Consider the following 13,564-nt stretch of genomic DNA (forward strand, 5'->3'; position numbering starts at 1 on the left):
GTTTAATATTGGTAGCCCAAGACAGTGGGCTACATATACTTTGGTTTAAAAAGTTCATTGAACATGTGGGAGAAACAGACAAATGTAGGTTTTGTAAAGCAGAATTGGAAACAGTTGCATACCTTGTTGCTGGCTGCGACATACTAAGGGCAGAAGGATTGTATACCCAGTGACTACAGTGTCTTGCGTACAGAGAGACACAAAATCATAGAATATCAGGATCTGCAGGCAGAAATGACAGCAATGTTGAAGAAAGGTACCCAGACAGTTACCATAATAGTAGGAGCAGCAGGTCTTATAAAAAATAATCTACAATCATATTTTAGATATGTTACCCATACATACGAATTGCAGGAGTCGTCATTAGTGGGCACATTGCGGGTGCTGCGAAAAGCACTTCTGGCTGACATCAAAGACTGAAACAATACTAATTTCCATGACTTTAACTGTATTTTGACTTAGGAATGGGGTGTACTCCCGTCATGGTATTAGAAACCAAAAAGACTTGGAGAAATTAAAAAAAGCATGAAACCACTATAGCTAAATTGGGAATTACTTAGCCCATCATCAGTAGACTAATTCCCAGTGGTTAATCCTTCCGGCACCCATCTTGATGGCCACTACAAAGAAGCTCTGCATTCCCTTCTGATCACTGTTTACGTAAGGCAATTTTGTTGGCACCTAATAAAACCTCTGACTTTCTTGCACTGGAATTAGAAGTCTATTACACTTCCTTCACATCTGGTCAGTGCTTCAGCACCCGGCTCCTTTTGGTAGTCCAGGCTCTCTCTACTATGATCAAAATATTTTTCTTGGAGTCAGAAAACTGAAGGGAAAATGTTCATTCCTGTTTTTATGACATACTTCTAATAATGTAAATAAGAAACATGTCAAAAAAATAGAATGAGTACACGCAGCAACGAAAAAGATTTGGAAGTAGCAGCATGCACCTTCTGTTGTTAGAAACAGCATAATGTTGAAGTCCTCCTTGCTATAGTTACCTATACCTACAATACTATGAAGACAACATTACTGAAACCTGTCCTCTTGTTGCAATGTGAATCATCTTGGAAAACATCTGGATTTATCTTCTATGTACAAATTTTAGTTGAATGTTTTAATGCATGTTTGTACTTTTTCTTGCTTGTCTTACTTGCAGTTACATGCATTTTTGATTTACTAATGCATTTTCGAGCCTGACAATACTGAAAACAGCAATACCGCAATGAGATCACAAGGCAGGACTACAGAGAACCAGAAGGGCCAAGCATACTGAAGATAGAATCAACATACTTGCATGGACACAAAATTAAGTGATAACATGGGTCGCGGGGGGGGGGGTGTCAGAGTGCTTCATTATGTGGTCCTTGGTATTTCTGGATTGTTATCTTCTTATCATGGTATTACAGTTTTTGACATTGTCAGGCTTAAACTATATTTTCACCTATATGCACTTTTGGCTGTAGATTTTCTTATGTCAGTTCCTATCTTGTGTAATTTCCTAAAAAAAAAAAAAAAAAAGTCATGGACAATTAAGAAACATATGTGATTACCAAAATAAACAAAATGCCTTTGTTGTCTTAAGTCAAGAATTCCATTTTGAGAATAATAAGCTCTACAGTCTGAAAAAATGTAACCTGTCAGAGCACAAAAGCCTAATATAAGGAAACCCTGAGTGAGCGATACACAGCAATAAAAACTCTTTGTAGAAGGCAATGTTTGAAACACACCACACACATACACAGCATAGGGATTTTAGAATAATCAGAGCAAACGTTAACAAAGTGAATCAAACCAGAATATTACTTATGGGAATTTTTAAGAACTTAATTCCACTAAAACAAATCTAAGTGTTGGTAAAAGATCAAGAGCAACAGAATATGTAGCAATGATCCAAATTCAAGAAACAAACTTTATGTTAGGAATACCATCTTACAATGATGTAGATTGCTCGCTCTTTCTCTGTCTCTCTCTCTCTATATATATATATATATATAGAGAGAGAGAGAGAGAGATAAATAAATATTGAGCAGATACTGAGCAAATCATATTCACAAACTTCCTAGTACTTTTCTGCCAAAATAAAAACTGTGAAGATCAGTATCTAACCATGAGTAGTCGAATAACTTAAAATGGAAAAAAAAATACTATAGAGTTGAGCCTGACTGTCTCCTGGTTGTGCAGTACTAAGTAAATGTCAGTTTGTTGGTGTCACCAGTGATCCTAGGCTAAAAGGATTCTGTCAACCCCCACAACCAACCTGACCCTACAAACATTTTCCTGATACACAGATCTTTCATTTCCTTTAATTTGTGCTCCTCATTAGCTTCATTAAAATGCCATCAGGACACACAGGCAATAATACCATGAGCAGCAAACATGCATCACAAATTGTGTATACATGACCTCACACAGTATTTAATTTGCATCTATATTTAGAAGTGTCAAGTGATTGACAACATAGGCTATGAATTTAACATTACACAAAAGAATACAGGAATTACTTAAAATACTGTACATTTAGAGGTAGATGTCTGCAGTACAATAACTGTTAAACTAATCAAGGTGAGAAAGAAATGGGTTGTCTCTTAGGCCTTGAATATTACGTTACAACAGACTAGAAACCACAGTAGTGATGTGTGCCTCCTAAAGCATTGTGCTAATGAAAGACTTAACAGACAAAATCCTGTGGCTGTCATGCCTTTACATGCCTTGACTCATTACAGGAGATCTCATTAAGCATCTGCAATAAGGGTCCTCAAAGTCTAAACAATCACATAGAAACATATTTAATACTGGAAAGGAATACAATACTAAATCAATAAAACTATTTACTGGGAATGTGGATAACCTTTTTAAAGAACAGAGCCAAGTCTCTCTGAAATAATGTTACCCAAGTGGCAGAAGGCATATCTCTACAGAAAACATGTTATGCCACAATTGAGTGGTTGCTCAATGACTACACTTCAGTTTTTCAGCTTAACCGTCACACTAGATTCAGTTACAAAAAAAGAAAAAAGTGGACGATTATGAAAAAATATCTGCAAGACAATTAAGGACCCAGTTTTCATTTCTCACAGAAAAAGTTTCTATAATGAGAACATTCATAACAACTTCTACAATATGGAACACATTCACAATTACTTGACTAACTCTTATAATCCTTTGATTCCAAATATGACCTGTGGATTGCATGCATTTTGTTCACTTCAGCATCTGACACTTAATAGAGTTAGCCTAATAAACCCCGAGATACAGGCAACCCTTATATTCTGCATTAGAAAATCAGTAAATTTACAACATATTACAAATCAATAAGACCTGATATGTTTTGTTACAGTTTATTAAAAAATAAATTAAAAATGTTAACTGTATTACAGTGTAAAAGTTAATGGATTTTAGCAACCAAATGCACACATCGTTGTTGTAAATGTAATAGTTCAGTAAACTTTTTATTTTTTACAAAATACATACAAATAAGGAAGTATATTTTTCACACAACTGGGACATTTCTGAGTATATACAGAATTTACCAAAAATAGCATAATGCTAATAAACACAAGCTCTTTGTAAAACAATATGTACAAATTACTGGTTCTTACAAACACGATTTTCAAGTTCCTGTTTCAAGCTACACTATCCTAATAATCTTTTGGCTAAAGAGCAGCAGAAAAAAATCTGCATATTTTTTCATAAACCATAAAAATAATAATAATTTTCATTATAAAACTATTGAAGAAATATTTTGACTTGTGCTTCTGCAACCAGACCCACAATGGGAAAAGCCGATGTGCCTGAAAAGTGGCAAACATGAGTAAGATACAAAATCAGACTATAAATAATCATAAAACTCTTCCCGTAGACAATACTGCCATTGCATTAATAAACAGACAGTCCTTCGTTTATCTTGCTTACGCAAGCATAAACAGTAACATTTAAAATCAACAAATACTTTAAATACATATATCCTTTCAAAAAAAAACAGCAATTAAACCATAATTCTCAATAATAAATAAGTCACATTAAATAGACAAGCTGAAAAAAACATCAATAATGCATAGATCACATGACTACAGATGTACAAAGGTCCTTTATAGTTTGCAAAACTGGAAAATGTCATGGGGCCTTTAAGATGTGGTGCTGATCAGCTACAAATGACTAAAAGTAGTGTACATCCTTGTTTTGCTTGTTAGGAGATGACAATATAGCATAAATGAAGTGGAAATGAAAAATGACAGACTTGTAAGCTTATGTCACCTTACATGCACTGTTTTTCTATGCAAACTGCATAATAATGCATATGGATATTGCAGTTACTGGTGCTTGTACAAATTAATGGACAGCAAGACAGATTCTGATCTCCAACAGACTCGAGAGCAGAGACATTAAGAGTGTGTTTACTGTGAAAGGCAAATATTACCTATCAAATGGAGTGCAGTCCGAAGGAGAAGAAGCCAATGTTTATTATTAGGAAGGAAGGGAGGGATGGATTAAGCCATATTGCACTAGTACTGCATAAACAACTAATTGCAAGACAGCATTCAGGCTTGTCTTGCTACACAAATTTAGCTGGAGGAGTCAATCCACATTAAAATGCAATCAGATGCCTAGTCTGTCATCTGTACATTTCTTTGTTCTACTACCTAGAATATGGATAAGAAGACCTGAGTATTATGTGGACAAACTACTGGTGTATTCTAGAATTCCCAAGACAGGTGGAAGACAACTTAAGATGAGATAATCATCTGAAAATTATTCACCAATAAAGGAGGAAGGAGGAAGAAGGGATAGAAGTTAATAAGCTTAAAATGTGTATGACAGTTTTCCTGCCACATTGTTGACTACTTTACTAGTTAATCAAGCAAACACGATTCATTTCTATGGCTGCTCTCACTTGGACCAAAAACAAACGGCAGTATAGCATACTCTGCAAGATACTTAGACTCACAATTCACTGATGTATAATATTGTGATTAACAAAATAAGTAATGGCTGTAAGATTATGAATGTTAATAAAAGTTTGAAATATTAAAAAAAGGGGAGGGATCTTTAACTTACTTTGGTTTGTTATTCAACTGATGAGTTGCGTGCTGAATAAACTTGCTAGTGAGATCCACAGAAGAAGATAGATAGCACTATCATAACTGTTAAGTAATAAAATGGCTAACTGTTATAAAATTGGATTAACTATCTGTGCAAAAACCTTAAGTACATCTTTGATCAGGGAAAATTTCAAGTTACAGCATCTGAAATATTTATTAATATTTTTAAAACAAGAAAACACAGAAACTGCAAAAACAGAAGGCACATTTTTAGAGAGAAAAGAGAATGTTGCTAGAGGTTGTTCTTATGGAAAACAGTAATCCACTGGCTTTATTTCAGTAAAGTACGGTAAAGCATGAGAGAATGACTAGTCTCTTTTTCCCGTTCCAAGAAGAATATAAAATCCCTGAGATTTACTCGTGTTATTCTCTGCCTTCCATGCTGTCTGGAAGAGGATGAGCCCGAAACTACCTGAGCATCACTTGAAGCACCACAGACCTGTAAATAAGGGACAAAGCACATTTTATCATTTACTTTCCAAATTATGAATTATTCTAATATTCACATTTATTAAAACATATTTTAATGTACATTTACTATATTATAAATAGTATCAACTGTAAAAAAGCACACAGAATGATAAAGGTAACTTTCTGTAAACTAAACAATGACTAATGGCCATTAAAGGCACAGACAAAGGAACACAAACTTTTATTACAAAGATGGATGCTAATTTTGTCTAATATTTCTGTCCCATCCCTAATAAAAGTTATGATTTTCCAGGTATATCGTTGAGGACTACAATTAATGCCATATATCAGAGTTTCATAGGTTTATAGGTTCACAGGTAAATAGTAGGCTTGCTGTCATTTTAAGCATAGCAAATTTCCCTTTTTGTGCTTGAATTAACTTAGCCCATTTGTTATTAAATTGGCCTTACCCATCCCATAGTCGATAATTACAGTGGATATAAAGTGTACCCACCCCTTTTAAAATGCCAGGTTTTTGTGATATAAAAAAATGAGACCACAATAAATAATTTCAAAACTTTTCCCACCTTTAATGTGACCTATAACCTGTATAATTCAATTAAAAAAAATCTGTTAGGGGAAAAATATAAAAAATGTACAATAAACTGGTTGCAAAGTGTGCACAACCTTAAACTAATACTTTGTTGAATCACCTTTTCATTTAATTACAGCATTCAGTCTTCATGGGTACACACCTGACATTAATTAAAGAGACTCTGATTAACCCCAAATAAAGTTCAGCTGTCCTAGTTGGATTTACCTGACATTTACTCAGTTGCCTGCTACAGCAATAGCCATGGTTCACAGAGAGCTTTACAAAGCATCAAAGGGATCTCATTGTTGAAAGTTATCAGTCAGAAGAAGGGTACAAACAAAATTTCCACAGCATTGGATATTACCCATGGAACACAGAGAAGACAGTCATCAAAAAGTGGAGAAAATATGGGACAACAGTGATGTTGCAAAGAACTGGACGTTCCTCCAAAATTGATGAAAAGACAAGATGAAAACTGGTCAGGGAGGGTCCCAAGAGACCTACAGCAGCACTGAAGGAGTTGCAGGAATTTCTGGCAAGTACTGGTTGTGTACTACATCTGACAACAATTGTCCGTATTCTCCATATGTCCGGACTATGGGCTAAGGTTGCAAGAAGGAAGCCTTTTCTTACACAGAAAAATATCCAGGCCAGGCTAAAATTTGCAAAACAATACATCATGTCTCCCAAATGCATGTGGGAAAATGTGTTATGGTCTGATGAGACCAAAGTCGAACTTTTTGGCTACAATTCCAAAAGGTACATTTGGCGCAAAAGCAACACTTCACATCTTCAAAAGAACACCACCCCCACAGGGAAGCATGGTGGCGAGTTTCATGCTTTGGGGTTGCTTTTCTTCAGATGGAACTGGGGTTTTATTCAAGGTGGAGGGAATTATGAACAGTTCCAAATACCAGTCATTTTTGGCCCAAAACCTTCAGCTGTCTGCTAGAAAGCAGAAGATGAAGAGGAATTTCACCTTTCAACACGACAATGACCCCAACTATACATCCAAATCAACAAAAGAACGGCTTCACCAGAAGAAAATTAAAGTTTTGGAAATGCTCATTCGTAAATCCAATAGAAAATCTGTGGGGTGACCTGAAGAGGGCTGTGCGCAAGAGATGTCCTCACAATCTGATAGATTTGGAGCACTTTTGCAAGGAAGAATGGGCAAATATTACCAAGTCAAGATGTGCCATGCTGATAGACTCCTACCCAAGAAGACTGAATGCTGTAATTAAATCAAAAGGTGCTTCAGCAAAGTATTAGTTTAAGGGTGTGAACACTTATGCAACCAGCTTATTGTACATTTTTTTATGTTTTTCCCCTAACAGATTTGTTTATTTTTCAACTGAATTGCACAGGTTATAGGTCACATTAAAGGTGGGAAAAGTTTTGAAATGATTTATTGTGGTCTCATTTTTTTATATCACAAAAACCTTGCATTTTCAAGGAAACTTCTGTGCAGGAGACACCTGCCCTTTACAAAATCAGGTTGATTATGCTCTAGATCTGTATCTCTTAAAGCAACTAGATGATTATTAAATAAAAAATGCATATCTAAACAGTTTAGCTTATTCATTTATTAAAGGTCACTTCTGCTATTTTAGGTTTGTTAGTAGAATGTTGTAGACCTGCTGTCCAATTCTGAAATCATTTTGAAAGGTGTCCTTTGTGTCTTATTTTTTAATATATTAGCTAGATGCTAGAAGAGCTTATTTTCATTTTTTTTACCAACAGTATTTACATATTTAGATAATGTAAAGTGTCTCTGATGAAAGAGCTTGGAGTTCAGAGATTCTTTTAGCGGAAGTGATAGCCACTAAAAAGGCTGTTTTTCAAGACAGATACTTTAAATCAGTTTTTGCTGAAGGTTCAAAAGGTTTTTGAATCAAACCTTGGAGTACCACTGTTAAATCCCAGGGAGGTGATGGATCCTTTACTGGAGGTGTAAGCAGGAAGGTAACGTTTAAGAAAGCCTACATACTGGAAGCAGACATACAATAGTTTTTGTCCCTGCATGAAAATTTGATATGCCTGCCAATTGTACTTTGATTGTGGAAAAACTAGCATCTTATTTGAATAGAAAAGCTAGAAAGTCAAGTACAGCAGAGACCGGAGAAGTAAAAGGGCCAGTGTTGTTTCTCAGAGCCCAAAACAAAAAATATTTTCCATTTACTCTTGGTGGAGTCTTTTGCAAGGATAACAATATGGCACCATACTGGGGAAGAAAGCTTGGGGCTGTCTGGCTATTAGTGGAACTGGAAAAACCATGCAGTTAGAGAGCTGGGATATTGGGATGATTCTTCCCCAAAGGATGTGACAGAAGGTCTGGACTTGGGTCCAGTATCCAGGGAGGATAATAAAGATGAGACCAAAGGAAGGGGAACCATACTTGGCGAAGCCAGAAAGGGGTAATGAGGATGACCAAACTCTTCAACCCACTTGCTTTCTGTAAGAATTTTGGGATCTGAGAAGCTGGGGGATAGGTGTAAAGGAGACCAGAGGGCCAAATGTGGACTAGATCATCGCTCTGAGACTCCCCCTGAGGGGGGATCAGGGCAATATATCTGCTGCACTTGTTGTGGGGAGATGAAGAGAGGTCACAGTAAGGGTGGCCCCAATGATGGAAAATTTTCTCCACCATTGATTTATTGAGAGTACACTCATCAGAATGGACCTGCTGAGTCTATCCACTAGTATGCTGGATTTCCCAGGAATGTGTGTTACTGCTGGAAAGAGATTGAAGGAAATCGCTCATTGCCACACTCTCATAGCTTCTCAGCAGAGGGGGTAAGATTGGGTTCCCCATTGCTAGTTCATGTACCAAAGCACAGACATGTTGTTAGTTTGAATCACAATGGTCCCTAGAAGAAAAACATCTTGAAATGCCTGCAACACTAAAAGGACTGCTCTCATCTCTTGGGGGGACCACAAGCCTTGGACAATCCCTTCCCAAGTAATGCCCACCCACCCCTACTGGGAGGAGTCCGTGATCACTGTGGCCAATGGGGGAGGAGAATAAAAGGCTGACCTAAGTAAATGCTGTCTGACTGGATCCACCAGTGAATGTGGTGTTTGCATATCTCAGTAAGTCTGACTGGAAATGACAGGGACTGTTGATGAATAGACCAAAGAACAGTCCATTGAAGGATATGCATAAAGTAGCATGCTAAAGAGATTAGAACTGTTGCCACTGCCATGGACCCTAAAACTTGAAGAATTAGTCTGGCAGGAAAAGCAGGATGAGATAGAATTTGATGAACCTGAGATCTGTGTGTGCCTATACGATGAAAAGTTAAAGAAGAAATCGGAGCTGTTGTGTTCAGATGCGCACCAATAAACTCCAGAATCTGTACTGGTGTCAGTTTTGATTTTGCAAAATTGATTGATATACCTAGTGATCGATAAATTTGGAGCAGATAATCCCTAGACTACTCTAGGAGATACATGGTTGGGGTGGTGAAGAGCCAGTAATCTAGATATGAAAACACTCAGAATCCTTTTAGTCTCAAATGAACTGCTACCACTGCAATACACTTGGTAAACACCCTGTGGGCTGTTATGAGTCCAAAGGGTAGTGCTCTGAACTGATAGTGATGGGATCCCAGATGAAAGCATAAGTGTCTCCAGGAGTCCCTGTCTAGTTTGATGTGATAGTACGCATCCTGAAGATCTATGGAGCACATCCAATCACCCTCGAGTAGAAACAGCAGAATGGATTGAACAGTGACCATTTGGAACTTTGATTTCTTCACAAACTGATTTAATTTGCTTAGCTCCAGAGTTGGTCGCAGGTCGGTACTAAAAAGAAACATGATTAAGTTCTGAATCCTATTTGGTCTGTTGGGACCTCCTGGGTGACTCTCTTGTTTAGCAGCTTTTGAATTTATTGTGCTGCAGCTTCCCTCTGACTGGGTGGAACATTGGGGAGCTTCTTTTTTTTGAAAACTGGAATCTGGGAAAAAGTATGAAGTAACCTCAGGATAATATTTTTAGCATCCATGTATCTTTTGTTATAGCAGCCCAGGCTTCTGCGTGCAAGGACAAACTTCCCCGATTGGCTGCAGAATTGGACAGTCAGGCAAGCACCTCAGGAGTGCTGAGTCTATCTTGAAAGGAATTTTGGGAACCCTGATTTTGGGGGCATCCTCCGCTTCGAGGGTGGAGTCGTCTGTTCGAACTCCCTCCTATGCCTCTGAAGGAGTTGTGTCCCATGTGAGTTCTGGAAGATCCCTGGGATTTGTGGATCCACATTTTCTTGCCACCTCTCTGATTCCTTGAAAAAGTTTGTTGAGGGGGTAGAAAATTTAATTCATATGGCAGGCACGGTCTTTCCTTCTTGTTTACTGCAGGTAAGCATTTTTTTCACAGAAGGGCTACACAAGGATATTTAATCAAAACAAGTATTGAAGAAAGACTTGAAAGGCTCTCCAAAGTCGCATAGCCTCATCCAGGCATCTCTACTTATGGCAGTGCTTGAACTGGACCCCTGTGAGACACCTTCTGCTGCATGAGAGATTAAACTCATGGACACACTGGAAATTGAAAAAAAGAGTAGCCAGCTGAGAAGCTGATCTTTTGAAATCCTCTGCAAACATGGACTCCAACAGAGTTTGATAGTTCTTTTGTCAAATTTCTCTGCAGCCTTGTAAAGTGTGCCAGACAGTTCAGGGATCTCAGGGCAAAGGTCGCTGAATCAAATGCATGCATTCCAAATCTGTCCAGTTCCCCAGACTCTCTGTTGGGGGGTGGACAGAGGAGATCTGCTCTGATAGCTCCTTTTTGATGGTTTCTGCCACAACCACTGCATCAGCAGAAACTCTTTTGCTCCAGTGGGGTTTATCCTTTGGCAGGGCTAAAAACTTGTCAGGGTGATATGGGCTAGCTTCAACAGAATCCTGCTCCTTCCATGCCCAGTGAGAGATTAGGTTGATGAGTTCATCAGCCAGGGGAGTCACCTAAGACATAAATGGGCCAGCACCAAAAGCCTCCAGAAATACTTACTCCTCTGGAGAAGGATTGTCGGTGGACCAACCACCTTTCTGTTTAGGGATATCTAAAATGTCTCCAAATGAGACGTCATCAGGTGGTGATCTGAGAGATCCTTCCCCTTCCTCAAAATCAGTATCTTCAGTGAGAGATTAGAAAGGGGAATTTATATGCCTCCTCTTGCACGTTCTCTTCCAGTGGACCTACTCAGGGGAATGTTCTAGGGAAGTGTCAGAAGAGAGGGAAAGTTCTTCCATGGGAACTGACCGGAAGTTAGGTGGAACTGGCTGCACCTGTGGAGCAGGTATAGCAGAAGCAAAGCTCTGAAACAAAGATGGAATAGGGGTAGGATCTGCGGGAGGATGAAAGAACAGATCTCTAGAATGAGAAAAGACCCCTTCCCACAACCTTGAAGGCAGATGGACCCAGAGAAGCCAAGGGCCACAAGCACTGGAACCAAATGTTCCAACATTGGTAGATCATGACGCTGACCTGATCTGTGCCATGAGGAGGGAACCAGACCTGAGCTATCCAGTGCCAAGGCTCCAAGAGGCAGGAATGGAGCCATCATCATCAAAGTGGACCCCGACCCCACAGATCTGATGCTAATGCTTCTGCTCCAGGACTCATCCTGATCCACAGGCATAAGAACAGAACTGGTCAAGGATACTGTCGGAGTTGAAGTAATTCTCTTCATATCCAACTCCAGAACTCTTGGAACAGTTGGATCCTGGGGGTCTGAACCTGAAGGACGGACTGGAAAAGGAGACAAGGACAGACTGGAAAAGGAGACAAAACTATGCGAGTAGTGGCAAGAAGTCTCATGGATCCAATATGGGATGGTGCTGAGATAACTCCATCTGAATCTGAGCCCTGAGGAATTTTTGCATTATCCTATCCACGTCCCCTTTGGAAAGTCTCCTGCAGAACCTGATGGATGAAGTAGTTGATTAAGGTCTGGAATGCTTTTCAGGTGTCGGCATAAAAGGGACAATGGAGCCAAGGGGAGATAGTATCTATCACAAACTTTTGTGAGCAAGTACTTGGTGTGTAAGATGTGCTAGGCTTAGGATCCATTGATTTTTGGAAATGTAATTTGAGTGGTAGAACTTGTTGAAACAACAATAGGATCTGAAGGCTTAGGATAAGAAAGCTTTGGGTCCACAGTCTGTTTTTTTGTGTCCGTCAAACTCGGGTCTGACAATTTGGGAACTTTTGATGGTGGCTCTGAGGTAGTTTTAGAAAACTTCGGAGGTGAATGCTTCCTGTGCTCTGATGGAGCTTTTGAAGACTTGCTGGGGGTTTGAGACTCTGAATAGGAAGAAGATGAGGGAGGAGGCAACCCTTTAAATACAAGCTTACTGCATCTGTCAGCTATGACTCTTGAATTAAATCCTGCACAAGTTGTACAGTCTGTAATTAAATGTACTTAAATGATCTTAGCCTAAGCAATGTACTTTTTGTGGGAATCAGAGTTAGGGATTTTATGCCCACAAGAACTGCATTTCTTGAAATCTGCTGGCTTGTCAGCCATGATAGTAAAAATCCACAGAGAAAAAAATAGTTAAAGTAAGGACATTTTTTTTTTTTTGTTTTTTGATGGTGAAAATACCACCAAGAGTAGGAGTTATAGAAGAAAGGAAGAAAGACAAAATAATAGCAATGGTATGTTTGAGAGGTTACTATAAAAAGAGTAGGTGCCTAACACAGAAAATCCGAAAAGTAAGAGGGAGGATGAAGTTTAGTAAAGTTATGAAAAATGCATACATATGTATCACTGACAGGAAGAAATTTAGAGTAAATCTAATTAAACTTTTTCACTCATAACTATCTAAAAGATAAGAAAACATGCGATAGAAGGATCCCATGTCCATGCACAATGGTGGCAAACATCATCTGGGATGTTGGGGATGGACTACAACATTATGGTTAGAGGGAGGAGCTCGAGAGTTGGAGCCAAAGTCTATAGTATGCAGCACAGTCAGATCTGAGGATCGGATCTGTAACCCTATTGTTGAGGAGGAATGAAAAGGACATCAGATAGGCCACATTAGCTGTTCCTATTCCAGAGGTCTTAAACTCCCAAGTGACCAGGATGACCGAGATGATGAAGCCAGTAAAGGAGGCTTGGAGGCTCTCCTACTGGACAATGGCTATTACAACTGGATCCAAACTTAGAAGCTCAGCTCTGGGGCAGAGACAGGGATGACTCCAGCAGGGATTCCTGTGGAGAAGGGAGAAAAAGTCCTACCCGATGGCCCTTCCTTTGACATAAAAAGGGCTAGGGACACAGTGTGGGAAATTGAGCCTTACCTCTATCAGAGCAAAAGGCGACTGGCTCTGAGGTGTCACAGCTAATGATATCATCAAAACTGACGGGGGAGCTGAGGGTCTTGGGTCCTTCAGATCCAGCAGACCAGAAGAAGAGAGGCCCAATCATTTTGCAGCCCCTCGGATACTC

At 38.9% G+C, this 13,564-nt stretch overlaps 1 protein-coding gene across 1 annotated transcript in view; it reads right to left on the reverse strand.

Annotated features, from left to right (window-relative positions):
- Positions 1-3,327: 3,327 nt before the first annotated feature.
- The window catches only part of LOC122810320 (transcription initiation factor TFIID subunit 4-like), a 1,173,503-nt gene continuing 1,163,266 nt past the window's right edge, over positions 3,328-13,564 (reverse strand). The window contains exon 5 of the mRNA XM_044081886.1: positions 3,328-5,541. Coding sequence (XP_043937821.1) covers positions 5,374-5,541 — 168 coding nt within the window. The 3' untranslated portion in view covers positions 3,328-5,373. The remainder of the gene's footprint in view (positions 5,542-13,564) is intronic.

This window comes from Protopterus annectens, chromosome 8.part1 (assembly GCF_019279795.1).
Source record: "Protopterus annectens isolate FY-2018-M chromosome 8.part1, PAN1.0, whole genome shotgun sequence".
Lineage (NCBI taxonomy): Eukaryota > Metazoa > Chordata > Ceratodontiformes > Protopteridae > Protopterus > Protopterus annectens.